Source organism: Botrytis cinerea, chromosome 11 (genome assembly GCF_000143535.2).
Source record: "Botrytis cinerea B05.10 chromosome 11, complete sequence".
Taxonomy (NCBI): Eukaryota; Fungi; Ascomycota; class Leotiomycetes; order Helotiales; family Sclerotiniaceae; genus Botrytis; species Botrytis cinerea.
In genome coordinates this window covers 1,524,412-1,544,574 of record NC_037320.1, presented here as the reverse complement: position 1 = coordinate 1,544,574, position 20,163 = coordinate 1,524,412, and the positions used below count along the sequence as shown (strand labels likewise).

The 20,163-nt window shown below is 44.3% G+C and overlaps 4 protein-coding genes across 4 annotated transcripts; 1 reads left to right on the top strand and 3 right to left on the bottom strand.

The window, feature by feature from the left end:
- Positions 1-735: 735 nt before the first annotated feature.
- BCIN_11g04100 (hypothetical protein) lies at positions 736-1,785 on the bottom strand. The gene has a single exon (XM_001558483.2). The coding sequence runs from the start codon at positions 1,631-1,633 to the stop codon at positions 845-847; it is 789 nt and encodes a 262-aa protein (XP_001558533.1). The 5' UTR covers positions 1,634-1,785; the 3' UTR covers positions 736-844.
- Positions 1,786-2,240: 455 nt separating this feature from the next.
- Positions 2,241-7,355, bottom strand: BCIN_11g04090 (hypothetical protein). The gene is made up of 10 exons (XM_024696004.1): positions 5,952-7,355; positions 5,157-5,788; positions 4,204-4,833; positions 3,753-4,153; positions 3,637-3,705; positions 3,536-3,588; positions 3,221-3,478; positions 2,959-3,169; positions 2,784-2,865; positions 2,241-2,694 (listed from the first exon to the last, which is right to left on the bottom strand). The coding sequence occupies exons 1-10, from the start codon at positions 7,080-7,082 to the stop codon at positions 2,589-2,591; spliced, it is 3,573 nt and encodes a 1,190-aa protein (XP_024551806.1). The 5' UTR covers positions 7,083-7,355; the 3' UTR covers positions 2,241-2,588.
- Positions 7,356-7,762: 407 nt separating this feature from the next.
- BCIN_11g04080 (hypothetical protein) lies at positions 7,763-9,828 on the top strand. The gene is made up of 2 exons (XM_001558485.2): positions 7,763-8,172; positions 8,227-9,828. The coding sequence occupies exons 1-2, from the start codon at positions 7,809-7,811 to the stop codon at positions 9,483-9,485; spliced, it is 1,623 nt and encodes a 540-aa protein (XP_001558535.2). The 5' UTR covers positions 7,763-7,808; the 3' UTR covers positions 9,486-9,828.
- Positions 9,829-9,892: 64 nt separating this feature from the next.
- BCIN_11g04070 (hypothetical protein) lies at positions 9,893-16,012 on the bottom strand. The gene is made up of 3 exons (XM_001558486.2): positions 14,857-16,012; positions 11,381-14,779; positions 9,893-11,329 (listed from the first exon to the last, which is right to left on the bottom strand). The coding sequence occupies exons 1-3, from the start codon at positions 14,913-14,915 to the stop codon at positions 10,432-10,434; spliced, it is 4,356 nt and encodes a 1,451-aa protein (XP_001558536.2). The 5' UTR covers positions 14,916-16,012; the 3' UTR covers positions 9,893-10,431.
- Positions 16,013-20,163: the final 4,151 nt, after the last annotated feature.

Genomic DNA, 20,163 nt, shown 5'->3' with positions numbered 1-20,163 from the left:
AGCTAGTTTCAGTTTTCTGTCTCAGTAATCGTTTTGGGGAATTGTCTTTTACTCATTTGCTTTTAATATATGTAAGAAGCCTCCGAAATTTAACGAGCTTTTTGCGCGTTTAGAAAGGAATTGGATAGGTAAGATGAAGCTTTTGTCACGGTGTTTGTTTATGTAGCTTCGAGCTATGTTGTTGTCATGGTGTTGTTGGTTGTTGTCTGGTGTTTTCCATTTGATGTCTACTATTATATTATAGCCTAGCTATGCCCCTCTCTAACCCACCCAGATTGTCTATGCAGTCTTTATTTCAATCACCAATTTCGACTCGCCAATGAGCTCTCATCCATTTCAATTCGTATGCACGCGAAATCTCTACCGCGATAATCGCGACCAGCGTTCCATAAATATGGCTCCTAGCAGCTTGAATTCTGAGATTAGGTTCTTTTATGTGTAATTTTTCGTCGAGGGAGAGATCACAATTAAAGATGCAAGAGATTAGGACGGCGATCCGATTTTGTTCTGTGGGGAATGTGGATGATATTGCGGGGGCGCTGGTGGGGAAAGAAGAGGTGAGTGTTTTGCGAATGCCGAAGAGGAAGAATTGGAGGATGAGATTATGAAGACAAATGGTGGACAGACGACTGGCGCAGTCACGAGACATAATGGGAATGTTCAGGGAAGTCGAGTTTTGGATGTAGTTCATTGATCAGAGTACAGGACCACGCAACGGCGGTATACATAGTACTATGTCTCACATACAGCAAATAGGATATTCCTTCGATGTGCCGACTTCACATTAACTACACACAGAAGCAATGTGCCAGCAGATTCTCTTTCCCCAACTCACTTCAAATTACTACTTCTCGATGACCAAAATCCCATAATTCGGAATCTTTCTATAACTCTCCAACTCCTCCAAACTCGCGCCTCCCTCCCCCTTCCCCCTCAACCACCTCTCCGGCACCTCCGTAACCCCCCACTCCAACTTCCCCTTCAACCCCGCCTCTCGCGCACACTCCTCATACACCTCCCTCCTCAAATGATAACACTCGAAATCCAAATCCCCCACCGGCGTATCCCCATGCACGCGAAAATAAATCCCCTCCTCCACGTCTCGAATATGGCTATACACCAAATATCCGCTTCCGCCCTTGTTCATCGGTCTCGCGCTCGCCTCGGCATTCACAGACGCCACCGGATCAGAAGTCGGCGGCACGGTCACCGATACAAATCTCCCCCCCTCCTTCAAATTCCCCGCGATGTTGCGAAACATATCGACTAATCCCTTGCGATCACTAGCATAGTTCAAAAGCCACGCCGCAAACACGATATCAAAGGGTCCGCCCTCATATTGCGTGGGGACAGAACAATCGCCTTGGATAAAAGAGACGCCGTCTTCGAGGCGCGCCGCAGACTCGATCATGACGGCGCTGATGTCCACGCCGAGAACGGATTGCGCGCCCCAGGATCTAAACGGATAGGTGTAGAAACCGGTGCCGCACGCGAGCTCGAGAATCCGTGCATCTTGGATGTAGGGCGCGATGGCGGTATGCACGTTTTCGCGCTCGATGTAGGCGATGGAGGCGGTGCGGATGTAGTCGTAGGGACCTTGGATGGTGTCGTATTGGTGGCTTGAGTTGGCCATGATGGTGGTGGGGGTGTGGGATGTATGGTTTTTGAGTTTGGGTTTGGGTGAGGGGTAGCGAGGGGGTTGGATGGACGGATATGGATGTGGGTCGCCAGGAAAACGATCTACTTCTAGCCAAGTGATCTTCTATAAAATAGCTATAATGGTTCGGGAGGGAGTGAAGATCTCGAATTCAAGTATGAGATTTCGATCGAGGAGTCCCACTCATTCATTCATTCATGGCCTTCGATATTCTTCTCTTGGGTCTCTTCTATGAGTATTCTTTAACTGAATTAGGAAAGCGGATCTCATCACTCGAAATTCACTATTCGTACCGTGATACCCACTTCAGAGCCGTTCGGGAGATGCACCCATTGAGGTACATACCCATGTGAATTATCCCTTGCCGTCCCGCTTAGAAATCCCAACCCTTGTGGATATTCCACAATTCGGACAAGGATATGCAACGTGGCAAAAGTGGGATGATAAATTTTCTGCGAGTCCCGGTGGTGTGTTTCCGAGATGGATGCAAACTGCTGAACTCAACGAAGTTGTTGCAGTCCGAAAAAAGGGCAGATGGAACACATCACCGTTTTGTATATTTCACCAGAAGAGTACAATTAATTGCATAGTATAAAACCAAAGATTGCAGCCATAAGTCTATCGGACACCAACTCCTTTAAAACCGTCGTATCATACGTACATACTGTACAAATTCGCAACATTATACACCACATACCGCACGCCAAAACCAGTTCGTAAAAGATCCGAGCAATCATACATGTAGAGCAAACAAAAGTATCAAGGGAAGCAAAAAGACAAATCAATCAAAGGAGTAGGTATTGAACCACACCCGATTTGAACGGATAACCTTTCGATCTGGAGTCGAACGCGCTACCGTTGCGCCAGCGGTCCTGTTGATCAATTCTGTATAAAGAATAGTTCCACTGTTGTGCATTATATTCTCGAGGTCTCAACCTCTAGTGGTGCGTGGTGTAATTTGACCATCAAGAAATCCGTGGGCACTCACGCGGTCGCGAGTAAGATCTTCGTATTCATCTTCGAGAACGGGATCGAAGCTGTTACAGTCATGGTTAATAGTGTTCAATAGTTTAGTGTGAGGACGAAGAATATAGACAGAGAAGAAAGAAGTAGCAATAGCACGTACCCTTGCTCACCAACGATTTCCTTGGTGTATTTGCACAGTTGTTCTAATTGTGTTACACATCCTGTAAGAGATTGACTGTAGCCTAAAGGGTTTGTGTTAAATTGCTTCTTGGGAAGATAAACAAATGTGCTCGAAATTTTGAAGAGCCCAGGAGAAGGAAGTATTAATTACGTACTGTAACTATAAATTTGAGACCATTTTCTTCCTCCGGGCAAGTTATTTGCCGTTTCACTTGAATCATTGTTCTTCTTACTCTTGCTTTTCCTTTTACTTCGTTTCGATTTAACAGACATACTACTGGATGTCGCAGGAACATTGATGGATTCCAGAAGAGCCATATGATCCAACAAACGCTTTCGAGCGGATGCTGCGGATGGAAGATATCGCTGTTCTTAGTTAGTATTAGACTTTTCAACTCATCAGATAATTGAACTCACAGGAACCTTCCTATCACCTCGCAATGCCCCAGCCAGAACATACAGATTCATGAGGATACAGGCCACGGCATCTCGTCGAAAGGCAAGTAGCGATTCAGATGCTTGTTCGTTTTCGGAAAGATAATGTGGATGGAAGAACAGTGAGGACTGTCGTACAGAAACAAGGTACTCGAAGAAGCGTTCGCAGGCGTCGATCAGTGCCGAGTAAGGAAGTGGATTAAAGGGACCGCGAAGTCGGATTTCATGACGAGTAAGAGCCTGCAAAATTTCAGCATGTTTGTAATTAGGGAACCAAATAGAAGACTTGAAACATACTAATAGTTGTCGTATCCTAACAAATCCTTCCCTTAGGCGACCTTCGAGCATCTCTTTAAGAGTATTAGTTCTGTTTAAAGGTTACGGGCAAAAATACGTACCAGATTGTTCCACATCTTTCACACCTGGCTCTTCTCCGTCTTCATAATACACGTACTTTGCCACAACACCTGGATTAATCAATAAGAGATGCAATGATCCTCGGAACATAACTCACCTCTGTAAATTATGCTTGAATAAATGAGCATCGACGACAACGCCTTCCTCAATTCATGCCTCGCGATAAATGGCCATAGAAACCAATTAACAATAACAGCAGATACGGTACCAACCATAAAAGCAACTCCTCGAGTCCAAGCCACAGTAAAAACTGGAACATCATCGGGAGCTGTGTATGCACCCAATGAAACAACTACAAATGAGATGCAACCTACAATTCCGGATCGAGGATGGGGACTTTGTGTGAACCGATACATCATAGGTATCATGAATATGGTTGCAAATACAGCCATAACGTATGGATTTCCATTGTCAGCACCATAGGCTATACCACCCCACACAGCTCCAAGTATAGCACAAAAAGCTCGGGTTATTAAATCTTGGAGATTTCCACCAACTCTGCCAGAAATTAGTTCAAATTATGTCTGAATCGACGATTTGGTACTCGCCTTGGATGCATCATTATCCAGACCATTATAACTGCCCACCAACTTTCATATCTATTCCACCAAGTTCTACTCTCACTTAACCACGCTGGCACAGATAAGAGAGAAGTTACTATCGCAACCTTGAATGCAAATCTAGTCTCAAAGCCTTGTAAACGATGAATGACTTTCCAAATTCTGTATCTTAAGCGCTTTTGTCTGGAAGCTTGTGAGTTCTTGTCCATGGCTATTTCTTCCTCTTCGGCATATGCCCCTCTAGTATCGGTAGGCTCAAGATCGTCATAATTTTCTTCTTCCTCTGTGGCCCTTTCTTTCCGTGGAGCAGGTTTGTAAACGTTCGCCATTCCTTTCATTGTCTTGGCGAGTTCTCTTTGACTTCGGAAAAAGAAACCTGCTGTTACACCACCTCTGTCATGTCGAACTTGTCCATTTGTACGTTGGAGAGCTTTGCCAAATGGATAAGATGGAAGGTAGATTCGCCAACCAGGGCGTCTCTGCTGCATTTCGTTCACTTTAACGAGAAGAGCTTCAGCAGTATTTGCGGCTTGTCTGATAGGATGGACGAATAGGAATATCTCGACAACTTCGGGATGGTCAGAATATGTCGGAGGCAAATTTGGGTTCTGGAGCAGCCTATTATTGTTCAAGTCAGTATCAATGGACGGTACAATCTGTCCCCACGTTTTTCACTCTTTGAAGAGCAGAAAACTTTCGAGCAAAGTAAATAGCTAATGTTCCAGAGCATTCGATACTTCACAAATAGATATGATATGCAGCCCGGATGAGAGTGTCAAACAAACTCAATATCTTGAGCTAATAACATGTACCAAAAAGATGCAGAAGTCACATTTAATCAAAATGCCGTCTGGGTTAAGAAAATCAACGCCGATATGAACAGCACAGAATCATCAGGACTAAAACGAAAATGAAAGAAAAATAAGAAAATTGATACATACTGCTCTTCTTCTGCATCATATTTGATCTTAGCCTTTCTGAGACTCGTGATCGCGCCAACAATATCAGAAGAAACATCCTTAGAAGGACCGAGAAATACTCTGTGTCCAGACATATCCATTAACACGGCATCGCATCTTTGTAATGCCATCTTCAAACACGACAATAAATTCGATGTAGGTTCTGCAAGTTTGCTGGCCACCAGCTCCACTGCCCGGTCTTCAGTATCTGACCTCTGAAGCTTTGGACGTCGCGGACCATCAATATTGATCACCGAAGAAGAATGAAACCGTCGAATACTGAGTGCTGATACATCTGGCGATAAAGCTATTTCGGAATCTTCTTCCTTGTCGGAGTCATCGAATAAATGCGATTCCATTCGGAGAGACAAGAAAGATCTTATCACTGCTTGCATTAAATTTCGCAATGTCTCAACATCTGAGGGTTTGAAGCGGGTGACAGATATATCGAGAACCAAATCTCTGTACGCCTGTGAAAGGTTGACGAAAGTAAATGCCAGCTGTCTATGGATAGTGACTGGTTCTGATTGAGGGAGTTGAAGTCCTTTTTGCATAACATCAAAGGCATTGTGTAAGCTCACAGCCAATGATCTTGCGCCAGCATCAGGAATTACCTGGGCGATATTAGCGGTGTCTGGTGTGTGAGGCAAAGGGTTGATTGTATCCTGAAGACGAAAATTTCTGCCAAGTTCCAATATGGACAAGAATAGCAGAGTGAAATAGCAACAGTCTCACCGAAAAAAAGCTGGGATGAGTATGAAAAGAAATTTTACTTACAACACAGCACACTAAGAGAGCAATAGCTTGGCCAATCAACCATGGTATGCCATATTCAAATAGCACCCTCCAAGCAATAGTCTCAGAGGTATCGGCAAGACAGGTAAATAAAACCGCCATCCCAGCACATAGTACCAGCTGGTACAATCTAATGTAATACGAACGGAGTGCCGCGATCACGCCCATGAAAACAAGAAGGAAAGCGGCCAAAATTCCTCCGTATCCTCTTCTGGCAACAGCCGTAGAATCCGATAGCCACAGCGCAAAAGCTCCCCACCCCAACCCTCCCGCAGTTCCAACAATCGTTAATATCGTTCCATCAATCTGAGCGCCAACACTTCGACCTGAATGGTTGATGATTGTCGATATGACCATAATATAATTGTAACGACCGAGCCAGTTTCTGATAACGGGAACCAAACACAAAATATAAGAAATGAAGAAAGGCAGGAACGATTTGATAAGCTTGATACCAGCTCGTGTAGTCACCAATTGTTTGGAAATTTCCTTGATTCCATTCCATTGTCTCGGGAAGAAACGCTTCAATGACAATGGATGATGTTTCTTGAACCCTGCTGGCAATGTGAACTCTGCATCTTTCATAAGCTCTTCATGACTTGTTTTCGGTGGCTTAAAGAAGGCAGCATCGAAAAACCCATCTCTCAATTCTTCAACGCCATATGTTTCAAGATCTAAATTATAATCTTGCAAAAGGTCCGACAAGTGACTCATGTGACTCTGACTGAAACTGAAACTGCTTCTGGGAGAAGCTGGATTTGATGTTGGAGGACTTTTGATAGACCCAGGTCTTGAACCAGCCAGAGATCTTGATCGTCGTGGCGTATATGATCCCATATATATACTCGCAGCTGGCGATTTTGCTTGACTTCCTTCCGGCTCTTGCACTCGAATGTGTCTATCATTAGCATTTGATTTAATATTCACAACAGGCTTATGAAGCCTTCGACGGATGTGCGACCCATCATCTTCTGCTGTAATTGACTCCCTCCGACCAAATCTGGGAGCGAAGGATGGAGTAGAGAAAATTATATGAGGATGGGGAGGGGATGATGGAGGGGATGATGGAGGAGACGATTGATTGTTATCTCCACTGTCTCTGGCGGAAGCCATGGTGGCTGATCAAACGGAGAATCACGAGAAACTATGACGCAAATGAGACTATTCAGATGCATTTCCCGACTCAATTGATTGAGAATATGGTAGAACAGAGGATACCGGCAGTTCCAAGGAATAGGAGAGTTTATATTTATAAAATTTCCACCTTTAATGTCTCCACTGGGTAGAAAATAATATGGGGACTTGGGATGCAATGCGATCTTGACTCCTTGGGCGGTATGAGGGAAAGTTAAAAGCTTCATTATCGGATATCCACATTGGGCAATCTGACAATTTACCTGGGTACGGACGGAGGCCCTTTTCCTTCTTTCTTTCTTTCTTTCTTGCTTTTTGTCGTATTTCTTGAGAAGCCCGCCTGTTCATCAATTTGTTATCAAATCATGTCAACCAATCAGTTGCCACTTGAACGCCGCAAACCAACCGTTATCGCCCACTTCCCACGTCCAACGTTGCTGACTAAGACCCTGCAGTCACATGCCATCCAGACACGTGCTATACAGAGAGGGTCTGCTAGCATTCCCCCGTCGATGACTAATAACTGCACAGCCGTGTCTACTTGACTCCTGTAATATGCACGTGCCTGAATAGACTAACTTCGAGCTAACTAACGAGCCCAAGCAAACGCAAACCTTTAGGGAAATAATATCTCCACTCTCCACATCACCCATTTCTCGATATCCCAATCTTTCATTTCAGACTCCAAAGATTGGCTCACTCAGTATGAGTTCCGCTACATTAAATGGTGTAGGCTCTGCCCTCAGGATGTCCCCTTCAAAAATCATCGATCTGGTGTCCGATGAGGACGATTCGGAAATTGATGACGCAGCGCTCGACAATGCCATTCGTGATCTTTCACGTGGCATTCCACAACACCACCTAAATGCAGCGTCAGAGGCTCTCGAGGCGGCTTTCGGTCCCAATGAAAACAGCGTAGGAGAGGAATTCGAAGAAGGACAAGATGAAGAAAAAGATGATGAAGAAGATGATGATGATGGCGACGATGACGAAGAAGATGATTCTATTGATAGTAGCTTTATGGAAGACACTGTAGAAGCTTTAACTGATGAGAATATACTCGATAATCGTAAGTTCCACCCCCTATCTTCTGATCGTCAAATATGCTAAAAATAGATACCAGATGCTGATCCTGAGCGATGTACTCGTAAGGAGAGTGAGCATTATCGTAACTTGCTTCGAAAACTTGGACCCCGAGAATTCTGTGCAGTTACAGTGGAAGCGGATGCTATTACCGCTAAAAAGCTCTTGACTGCGTTTGGTGTCCTCCCACCAATGCACCTCGAAGGTCTTCCCGATGAAGAGTACTATCAGTTTTTAAGTTTCGCTATACGCCGTGAATTGCAGAAGCGTATAAAACTTCCGTCGTATAACACTTTCGACGATGCTGTAGAACTCATTAGAGGTGCTAAGAAAATCATCGTCATCACTGGCGCTGGTATTTCCACTTCTCTTGGCATACCCGATTTCAGATCTGCAAATGGACTCTACGCACAATTCGGACACCTAAATCTGAACGATCCTCAAGAAATTTTCAATATTGAGAAGTTCAAAGAAGATCCATCAATTTTCTTTGGTGTTGCAAAGGTCATTCTGCCAGAAATTCGTCGCTTCTCCCCAACACATCAATTTATTGCACTTTTGCAAGCCCACGGCAAATTACTCACCAACTACACACAAAATATTGACAACATTGAAAGCATGGCGGGAATCTCTCCAGACAAAATTATCCATTGCCATGGGTCGTTCGCAACCGCCACATGTCAAGTTTGCGGACACAAGGTAAAGGGCGATGCCATTTTCGACGATATCAAAAATGGGCATATTCCACGATGCAAAATGGAAAATTGCCCACCCGGTTCTCAATCAAGTAACCCTCGCAAGCGCAAGAAATCTTCGATGGGTGGCAAGAAGAAGAAAAACGGACAATATAGTGATGATGACGAAAGCGATGATATTCCCGAATCTGGCATCATGAAACCGGACATCACTTTCTTCGGCGAAAATCTTCCCGATGTCTTCTCGGATAGACTCAGCAAACATGACAGAGATCAAGTCGATCTCGTCATTACAATCGGTACATCTTTGAAAGTCGCACCGGTCAGCGAGGTAGTCCCATATCTTCCTAGCAACGTCCCACAAATCCAAATCAATCGCGATCCCGTCGGTCACCTCGCTTTCGACATCGACCTCGTCGGCGAATGCGACGTCGTCGTCTCCAAATTGTGCAAGGAACTCGATTGGGATATCAGCCACGAGATGGTTCCCAAGGATCAAGAAATTGAAATTGAGACGCTCCCCGATTATCCCCATCGTCATAAATTCACACAAACCCACCCCAGACCAGCATCGGCCTCAATACCTAATTTGTCTTCAATCTGAGCTCCGCCATCTGGTCCACGGATATGAAATCACATAACGACATGGCGTTTCGGGGAGTAGCTTCACATTGTTTAATTTGCCAATTTTGATGTTCATGGACAAACCCTTGCAGATAGAAAATTTGTACAGGGCAGGCGCACATACATAGAGTTTTCTACGGGTCTATCAAACACTTCATCTGTAAGAATGGATTCCATCAGAATTTCATAATAATCTCATAATACGGATGTTAGCAAGGGGTTCTGGATGGATGGGTTTTCCTTAAGCGTTGTTCAAACCTCATAAAGATACAGGGTGGCATGGGTAGCAAGCATATCAATCATTCAAGAACAACAATCATGCATGCAATCAGTCACATGGTTCACAAATGTACTTAATAATTTTGTGAATCTTCTTTTCCTTTTATTTGTAATTTTCCCTAATGTGCAACTTTAAGGAAGGTATAAACTAAAAATCCATGCGTGGATGTATGCGTAGATGCATCCATTCTTTTTGATTCATCACAACCCATCTATCCATAAAAACATGCCTCGCGATCACTTACTCGCTATCAATATCTCATTCATATTCATATCTAATTCGCTCAAAACATACTAAGCAGGTATCTTATTTTTCTTGTTGCACTTCTCCGCTCACCAACTCATCAATCCATCCATCGCCCCCATCTCAAATATCTACACCCTTCGCAAAAATTTAAATGTGGTATGTGTATTAAAAAAACCGTCGTCGAAGCTAAAAAAAAAAAAAAAAAGAATCGAAGGGAAAACGCCATAGTTGTATATTTCTTTCCACCCTTTACGCCGAGTGCTAATGTTGAGTAGCACAATGACTTTCGTAATGAAAAACGAAAACCAAAACGATGTTTCAAGCGCTAATGTAAAAGTACATCTCTACATAAAGTTTGTGTTCTGTAGTGTTTAAATAAATGTGATGAATAAAATTGGTATTATTCATCGTTTGAAGACTTCTTTGTTGGAGTAGGAATCTTCAACGTCGGAACATCAGCTGCAGGGACTGGAGATATTTCCGGGATTTGCGATGGTGGAGCATCGAGATGAGTTGGATTTTCGGTAATGATTGGATCATCTGGCTTGGTGCCTGGGTGAATTTGGATTTCATCAGAAGCTTCGATTTCCGATCTTCCTCTAGAACGTGAAAATCCCATCGCGTCGCTCTCGCCGTAGTTTCTTTCAATCGGAGACCATCCAGCAACGCTACCAGCAATGATACCTGCCATGACAGTTGTGGCACCTAATGCTGAGTTTGATCGAGATCTGGTGCTTCGTCCGCGTTTGCGAGTTTCAGGGGTTCCGAATGGACCATTTTTGCCAAAGGCGTCTTCTTGGCTGGGATCTTCTGAAGGTGTCGCTGGTGCTATAGAATTTTCTCTTGATCTTGAGCCACTCCTAGAACGTGGCAATAATTGATCGCGAGTTTGTTGTATAGCAAATTTCAAGTTGTTCAATCGACCACCCTTGAATTTCTTGAGGAAAGTCAATTCTTCTTTGACATCTGCCAATGGCTTAGGGAATCTGAAATGCTCCTCCTCATCAGAGATGGTAACTTCTGGGTTCTTCTTTCGATTAATCAAGTAGTTTGGAATCAGCGAAATGAGTAATTCGTCAGGGATGAGACGTATGCAGGCTCCAACTGGAATCGACAAGAAACCAAGAATAATAGAGTATGCCCATTGAGCTCCATTAAGATGAACCACATTGAAAGCTTTGCCACCAACATAAATGATCATAACTTGGCCACCGACCATGATGACATTGATTCCCATGAAGAACCAGTTGCGAGAGACTCCTTCAAAGATGTTGAACTTGTTATCAAGACGACGGTTACTAAATTTAGTCAGTACAGAGTTCAAAGATTTGGATATGCAAAATACTTACTTCCATTGATTGAAGATTTGCATCCACACAAATGTGTTGAAGACAAGAGTTGGAATCTGGGCAATTTCGCGGTCGGATTGATATGAAAGAATACTCTCAGCACCAAAGAACAACAGTAAAGTGATGGTCAGTTGATAGATTGATTCGCCAATAATCATTTTCCACATCGTCATAGTGATAAGGGGTGCAGACTTTGGGTCCGGTTTTCGGTCAAGAATACTCGCGGTTGGTGGATCGGTAGCCAATGCAAGAGCTGCCATGGTATCCATAATGAGGTTAACCCACAACAATTGCACAGCAGTAAGAACAGAGGTTTCGTCCGAACTGGCAACAGCTGAAATGAAGGTCAAGAGAACGGCAGTAATGTTGACAGTAACTTGAAATTGCAAGAATTTCTTTACTGCATCGTTAACAGCACGTCCCCACATCATAGCCTTGACAATCGAGTTGAAGTTATCGTCCATCAGAATGATAGCAGAAGCTTCCTTTGCAACCTCAGTACCGGCGATACCCATAGAGAATCCAACGTCAGCCTTCTTCAAAGCAGGCGCATCATTAGTACCATCACCAGTAACTGCAACGGTTTCGCCGAGTTTCTTGAGAGCTTTAACCAAGTCCTCTTTATCCTTTGGACTGGATCGTGCAAGGACTTGTAAACGTGGAATCATCTGCTCCTTCTTGGCCTGACTCAAATTTCGGAAAGTTGGACCTTCCATGATGATACCACCCGGAGTATAGATACCACACTCTTCGGCAATAGCTTTAGCAGTGACCATGTTATCTCCAGTGACCATGCGAACAATCACACCGGCGTTTTGACAAATACGAACAGCCTCGGGAACACCATCACGAAGAGGATCCTGAATTCCTACAACACCCAAGAGAACCATTTGCTTGAAAATGTCATCGAAAACAACTTGATCCTTCTCTCCCTCGATGATCCGAGCTCCCTTGGCAGGCCATCTGTCGAAATCTTTGTAAACGAGTGCGATTGTACGTAGTGATCGGGACGCATAATTGTCAATGAGCGAATTCAGAGTTTTGCGGTTGTCATCGGTCATGTGAACGCTGCTAGTGTCCTTAGTTGGGTCGCGAATGATATCCGAACACTTTTCGAGAAGAATCTCAGAAGCACCCTTAACATAGAGCCTATAATTTCCATTGTCAAGTTGTACGACAACGCCCATACATTTCCGACCTGAATCGAAGGGAATCATTTGTGTAATGGTGGAATTAGAACGCTCTTGGTCGAGTGAGCTGAGTCCGAGATGTTCTCGTACGAAAAGCAAGAGCGCAGTTTCTGTTTTGGAACCGATGAAGCTGCTTTGGCCATCAACCTCGCCCTCGAAAGCTGTAGAGTTTAGAATAACCGAGTGTTTGATTAATTCCTTGACACTTGAATCCAAAGTAGACACCACTTCTCCAGGAGACATATTGTCTACTTCTCGCTGCGGTTGTTTGCCTTTGTCCACTTGATCTTTATCAAGCGATTCAATTGTGCCGCCAAATCGAGAGCTAGTTCCCAAGGTTCCTGCAACGACTAACATCTTATTCTGAGTCAAAGTACCAGTCTTGTCCGAGCAGATAGTAGTAGCATTTCCCATAACCTCACATGCTTTCAGATGTCTGACCAAATTGTTGTCTTTCAACATGCGAGTTGTAGCAAAAGCCAAGGCTAATGTGACGGCAAGCGGTAAACCTTCGGGAACAGCCACCACAATAATTGTAACTGTGACGATGAAAATGTTGAGAAACTCTTGACCCTTTTCGGTTGGGGTGTTGTGATTCTTAGGGAGACGGACCAGAAATTCGATGAACAGGACTATGAAGAGAAGTAAACCTGCAGCACCACCAAGCTTTGCGATGTATTCGGCGAGTGTGTTCAATTTCGTTTGGAGAGGTGTAGACTCAGGATCTTCTCGAAGTGCAACCAATGTCTTTCCATACATAGAGTTTACACCCGTAGCTGTGACCATAAATGTTCCAACTCCCTCACTGACCTGTGCTCCCGAGAGAATGAAAGGGTCCAATTTTCTCAAGCTGTCGTGATTTTGAATTGCATTGTAGACATCATCAGCTGGTCGCTTTCGGATCAAGTCGGATTCTCCGGTTGTTTGAGATTCGTTGCAAACAACATTGTGTCCTTCAATGAAAATTCCGTCCACGGGAATCATATCTCCTGGTTCTAGATGCATAATATCACCAACCAAAACATCAAATACCGAGATTTCCACAGTTTTTCCAGACCGAATCACGTTCACGTCGCGATCTTCTTTCTTCTTGTTGAGTTTGACGAATTGACGTTCCTTTTGATAATCGTTAAGAGATCCCACAATAACCACAACCAGAATGGCTACTATGATAGCGACACCTTCGACCCATTCGATAGGAGGATGTTCCGCGTCATGATGCGTTCCAAATGTCTGATATAATCCAACACCTAAAGATATCGCGGCTGCTATCGACAACAGGATCAGAACCTTGTCATTATAAGTGATCCACATCAATTCGAAAATGCTTTTGCCTTTCTTCTCAGGTAATCGATTATCTTTGAAGACGCGTTTTCGATCCGAATAAGCACCCTGTGCTTGAACATTCGATTGGCCATGTCCAGACCCTGTTGATGGCAACGAAGATACCTGGGTAGCTACAGGGTTTTTCGAAGACTTCGATTGTGCGCTGAGATCTGGTGAATCTCGAGATGCGGCAGCTGTTGCTTCCTCGAAAGATATCGTTCCATCTAGTGACTGCTCATCCACACTCAAACCACTTTTTCGATCCGTCCGCAATCCCTTTTCTAATCCTGCAAGACCTCCGAGGGCGTAGAAAGCCGCCAAACTTTTGCCATTAACTAATTTATTAAGTTGTCCTTGAGAGAATCCAAAACTGTTGTTTTCCACTTCGAAGTCCTCTTCGGTTCCTAGATCCGGCTTCAAAGCATCCGGATCATTCATTATATCATTATTTCCATCCAGCTCTCTATGTTTATCCATCTGTCCTGCGGTTGAACCTCCCGCATAGGTGTCTCCACTATAATTCGTATTTGAATGGTTTCCATCGTCAGATTCAATCGAGTTCTGTCGTGATCGAAGACCTGGAACCGCCAGGAACCCTGGATTGCCTCTCGCCGTTGGTGATGAAATATTATGTGGTGATGTCGGCCTACTATCTCGGCTGTCAAATGAGTTTGTTGCTCTTAATTGAGGTATCGACGAATGACTTCCTTGACTAGAGTGATGAGGAGGTTGTGATCCTGTTCCATCATATGTCGCAGGACTAATATCGCCTTGTAAAGTTGAAGGGGAGTTGGGTAGAGCCCTCAGAGCAACCGCGTCGTTATCCATAGCTTGAGGTGGGCTCATGTTACGAACAGCAGAAGTATCGATTGTTATCGTAGGTCTTTACTCGGTGAAACATTAGCCATTTTGGGCATGGGATTGTTGGTATGTATAGGAAGTAAGGGATCTAAGACTTACGCTCTTTGCCTTTTCGCCCCCGAGCTTGGAGCTGGAGAAGTTCCACTTGAATCCGACATGCTAATTTGATTTGGTATAGAGGCCTTTCGTTGTTTTGTCAATACACAGCCCGAGGCGCAAGCCTTGGCGGTTATTTGATGGAATGAATTTTCTTATGACTCGTCGGCATCGAAGAGAGGCTGTGATCTGGACGACGAATGCCAAATTCTAGAGAGTCAAAGGATATATAAGCCAAGGTCTTCCAAGCTACGTGAAATTGAACTTTAAATTTGATTCACATGCAGGCTTCCAACAATCAATACGGAAAGTTGGTCAAAGATATTGCCCAAGAAGAATATCCAAGAGGAATCACGATGAAGAGAAGAAAGAAGGGGAAAGGGTTATTGAAGCCTTGTGAAATTGTGGATATGAACAACAGCAGAGGAGTATGATAGCTCACCTAGAGGACTTGTACATCAAACAGGCCACCACACTTTGACTTGCTCACCAAATGTGTCTGGCGGTCAATGGCTTGGAGTTTTCTTGGGGAGTAGGCGCAAGTTGATGATGGAAAGTTTAAAAGAGGATTTAGCCCATTCGTAAGTAAAAATCGATTGCGACGACCAGAACAAGCTCTCCTGTAGCTTTGCTGCTGCTGATGTTGCAGGAACCGAGTACTTTACTCTTTTTCTCTCGACGCTTTCTTATTATTTTCTAGGAAAAGGAATTTCCAGGCGTACGGTGTGTAATCGTATGACCCACGATAGGATAGGATAGGACATGTAGGCATAGATAGAGAAAAGTAGTTCAGAAGAGAGGAGAGATATGTGGTTTGGACAGGGTTAGTGCCAAGCAATTGAGTGAGGCAGTGCAAAGAAAACTTTATTTTGCACCAGAGCGTCAATAGAACAAACGAATTAATGAACAAATGATACACGACGGATCCTGCAAGAGAACGACTGCTGCTACCAGCGAAGAGAAAAGGGCGGTAGAGACTGGAGACTAGAGACGGAGACTAGAGACTAGAGACTGGAGACCGGAGACGACTAGACACTGGAGACCTAGACACTGGAGTGCGGGAGAAGAAACGAAAGCGATAAGGATGCGTGATTGGATCTCATCATCGTCCATATCATCGTCATCAGCATTTGAGTGAAGATATACATGCCGGTCATTCATTTGCCTACCTGGGGCGAGAGGGGGAGGGGGGAGGGAGAGAGGGAGAGAGGGAGAGACTGTGATTGATAACATACCGCCCGCCGTATCCCGCCCTGAACCAAGCAATCTGTGGACGTGTTTTATTCAATCCAAAGTCATCCATCGTCACAATCACAGTCACAACCACAGTCACAACCACAGTCACAACCACAGTCACAATTCAACGTCGGATGATTAATGCCAAATAATGAACCTCCCTCCCCCTTCAAACAGACGCACGCATTCATTCGCACACCCACGGCACTCGAGATTGGAAACGAAACAAACGGACACCAATTTGGAAGACCCGCCCGTTTGTTGCCATCCTCTGGCCCATTATTTCTTTCGTCTTACTTCACTCGGATTAGCTCCCAAGGGATCTAATCCTATCCGGGTAGCATAAACACAGACAAGCTTTTAATCCCGATGTTCTAGACATCCTCCATCACCCACCCATGATCCTACGCTGTGCGGGAATTTACAATTCCTCAATCAGGACTAGTTCGACTCAGGTACCTGCTCCACTCTGAAATTGAAAGCTAGATGGAAGGAGACTTTCATATCCGTTTCCTCTCTGCTGCTCCACATCGGAGGTTTCTCCAACTCCCTCGACAGCTTAACAGCTCCGAACACACTTCGCACATCAGCGGTTGGTGTTGATGTCTCTCGTTTTACCTTCTTATCATGATCATATCACTATCACACCATCGTCATCGTCACCAGAGACGTATTCATTACCAGACATGATGAGATTCCAAGACTTTGTGCCAGAAAGGAAAGTCCAAGCTGCTCAGGCCAACCCAACTGACACTGATGGTACGATAGATGCTTTGGGTGGAGGAACGGGAGAGAATAGAGAGAACCCGAAGATGATGATCAAGAACGCTTGGAAGGGTAACAACACTTGGGATATTTGTTGTCTCCAATCAAGAGGTCAAAGAAATTCCCCATATTGATCAATGAACGCTTGCTTGGCATACCACATCACCAATCGATAATCAATCGTCAAATTATTAATCGCCAATCATCAATCAATCATCGACTGGAAGCATTTTGGTTGGTTTCAACCATTCAACACAACAGCCAGCATGGCCAAACAATCAACATGTGAGTATGTGAGTATGCCAGCATCTGGGTATGCTCCCATCCATTCGCACATGCAACTTTGTGCCGCCGTAATATTACAGCTAATTACAGCTACAACGCATCTTGTCGTACAAATTGCCTCATCTCAACCATTCGAAACGAAGATATATAATACATTGCTCCAGTGACGGCACAACCCTCACTCCAAACACGGCAGAGGAAAGAGAGTTTTTTCAAACAATCTCTTCTCCACCTTGATATCTTCCAGAATCCATATCATCAAGCATGAACCTGGGATCGTAATCTACATAGATTGCAGTCATACCTGTCAAAACTTCCTAGATCCAAAGATTGCCTCGGACTAATAAAAGTGTCGTAATTTGTGATAAACTCTTATTTGATAAATCTTCCAATTTCATGTTGGGGGTTGAGAATGCCATAGACAAGGATTACCACACCTCTGCGAGAAGGCTGATGATACTCTACTCTATCTAATTCATTATTCATCAGTGAAATGGACTGGACTGGATTGGATTGGATTGAACTTTCTCTCCTCTTGTTTAATACACCCGCCCGCTAAAATTACAGAATCACACTACATACTGCCCTTCTATTCGCTTGCCACCTTCCTTTAATTATCTACTGCGTAGATATCTGCACTGATTGCCTGATCTACAAAATTGCATCTCCATACCGTCCGCTTCATCAGGCGCCGCCTCCATCATTTTCCCTCGCTTTGAGGCATTTGATTCGCTTGGCTATTCCCAATTCTTCTCTTTGCCCAGAGCAATGCCCCCTCTTGGCTATGCTTGGTAGCGATTACCAGACTCTTCCAGAGATACGCCCATTTACGCCTCCTAAAGAAAAAAAGAATCATCGAGTTCCCCCACGAGAAAATTTACCTGAACCAGGTAGCCCGGGAATTTTCAGCTCACGTTACGTTACGTTACGATGTAAAATACAGTTGTCAATTCAGCCCAAGACGCACTTTTTCGGTTCCGCGTTTCATAGCTTGCTTGGTTACTTGCGTCTGCATGCTAATAAGTATGCTATGCTATGCCATGCCATCCATGCATTCGGTTAAATTCTCATCACACATCCTGTCGTCTCCTCTCCTCTCCTCTCCTGTCCTGCCCTGCCCTGCTTATCTATGAATCTATCTGTCTCCGGCGCATCGGGTCAGATACTGCACGCAACCCAACACCCGTAGGTGGGTATCGTGGTATCATTGTATGTATGTCGAAACAACGAACTCTGCAAAAGGTAACCCGAGAAAAAAAGCACGGATCCATCATATCACATCGTAATCCTTTCGCTTCCAGCTTCTCTGGACGTTCCCCATCCAAAAATTTGTCTTGTACCTGCCGGAAACGGTGTTCGGCGCGGTGATTAGTACGATTAGGTGGCGACGGAATCGAAATCGAAGTCGGGTAAAGGGGGCGCAGTCGCTTAGTACGACTTTGCAGCTTATCAGTAGCAGTCCGGTGGTTGGTCGTGCAACGCTGATGTGCTCTTTGCGGTATTGATTTGGTGAGCTCGATCACATCATTCAATCACATTGTCAAGTAGACTTGTTTTTTCATGGTTTATTTTTTTCTTTGGATTTTTTTTATTTTTTTGGCTGTTTTGGGGGGGGGGGAACAAAAATTTTCAGCACATCCAAGAAGGCTGTGTAGATATGGATCACGTATGATCGCCGTTTAGATCTTGTTCTAGCATGTACCGCACGCACGCATGTATGTGTGATATGATATGATACCTTCCTTGACAAGCTATCAAGACTCTCACACTTCCCAGTCTTGCTCTCTCAGCGCGTCGGAAAGGAATAGTTAGGTTAGTTGTGTGGAGCTCTGGAACTCTGGAATTCTGGAACTCTGGAGCTCCACCCCGCAAATTTCACGCACGAGAAAATTGAGAGTGCTCTAAGCCTCCTTTCCCGAGCGCACCGTTCTTGGTTTTCGTGGAGTGAGTGTTTCGTATCGTATCGGGTTTGAAATATTCGGATGTGCGTCTAGAGGGACTGTGATTGTGATTTTCGTTTCGATTTTTATGGTGCTTGTGCTTGGGCGCGCGAAGATGGATACCCAGCTAGTGGTGGTGCTGGTACGTACTTGGCTAGAGTGGGCGAACTGCACGATGGGTGGATGGTTGGATGGTTCGTTCTTGTTAACTTGCTCGTGTTGTGATGATGATGATGGTATGGTGATGAATATCTTGTCGAGAACTTCTTCAGCCACAAGTGTTGTGCGTAATCTCATATCCGCTGATTATCGAAGTGCCAGCTTGCTTGCAAGCTCAAGTGTGTATGTGTAAGTATAAGCCGCAATGAGTACGCAGCATAGCATAGCGCTTTCACATCCAAATCCAAATTCAAGACTCAAGACTCAAGACTCAACCCAAGGCTTTCTCATCCACAACATAACACAACACACCCAAGATCTAAAACTTCTCAGCCACATTCACACGTATCAGATTCGTATCTGAAATGCTACTTTCTTATGGGATTATCGATTCCCAATCTTGCTATAGCATTATGTATGAACGAACCCGTATGTATGAACTAACATGTATTCACATCTCATTCCATCACAACACGAACACTCAATGCATACATCTCCCCCACACACATACATATTACATATCCACCTCGCGTACCCAACAAGTATAGGTAGCTCCATCCTTCGCATCTATAGTGACCTACCATATATCAAGTATGTATATATGCATCTTATATATCCTGGTAGTGCGGATCGGATATCTATACCGCTATCTCTGTATGTGTGTTTGTGTGTGTGTGTGTATGCGCTATATCATGAATCCAAATCGCGCATCTTCTGTATCCATGTATACAAGGAATCTTCACAGCCTCATTGTATGCGAGGGTTGAGAGAAGGTGGATGGCTGAATGATGGGATGTGATGTGTTTTCTTGGTAGGGAACTAGTTCTGTATGTATGTATCTTGCATTCATTCATTCATTCATTCATGCCCACCCAATATATTCAATAACAACAACAACAACAACAAAATCTCAACCCCCCTTTCT

Coding starts and splice junctions, on each gene's coding strand:
- BCIN_11g04100 (XM_001558483.2), bottom strand. CDS start 1,633: ATGGCCAACTCAAGCCACCAATACGACACCATCCAAGGTCCCTACGAC.
- BCIN_11g04090 (XM_024696004.1), bottom strand. CDS start 7,082: ATGGCTTCCGCCAGAGACAGTGGAGATAACAATCAATCGTCTCCTCCA. Junction 3,706..3,752: donor TTCAAGCATAATTTACAGAG/GTGAGTTATGTT, acceptor TGATTAATCCAG/GTGTTGTGGCAAAGTACGTG. Junction 2,866..2,958: donor GTCTCAAATTTATAGTTACA/GTACGTAATTAA, acceptor CAAACCCTTTAG/GCTACAGTCAATCTCTTACA.
- BCIN_11g04080 (XM_001558485.2), top strand. CDS start 7,809: ATGAGTTCCGCTACATTAAATGGTGTAGGCTCTGCCCTCAGGATGTCC. Junction 8,173..8,226: donor TGAGAATATACTCGATAATC/GTAAGTTCCACC, acceptor AATAGATACCAG/ATGCTGATCCTGAGCGATGT.
- BCIN_11g04070 (XM_001558486.2), bottom strand. CDS start 14,915: ATGTCGGATTCAAGTGGAACTTCTCCAGCTCCAAGCTCGGGGGCGAAA. Junction 14,780..14,856: donor GGGGCGAAAAGGCAAAGAGC/GTAAGTCTTAGA, acceptor CACCGAGTAAAG/ACCTACGATAACAATCGATA. Junction 11,330..11,380: donor CAAATCTTCAATCAATGGAA/GTAAGTATTTTG, acceptor GACTAAATTTAG/TAACCGTCGTCTTGATAACA.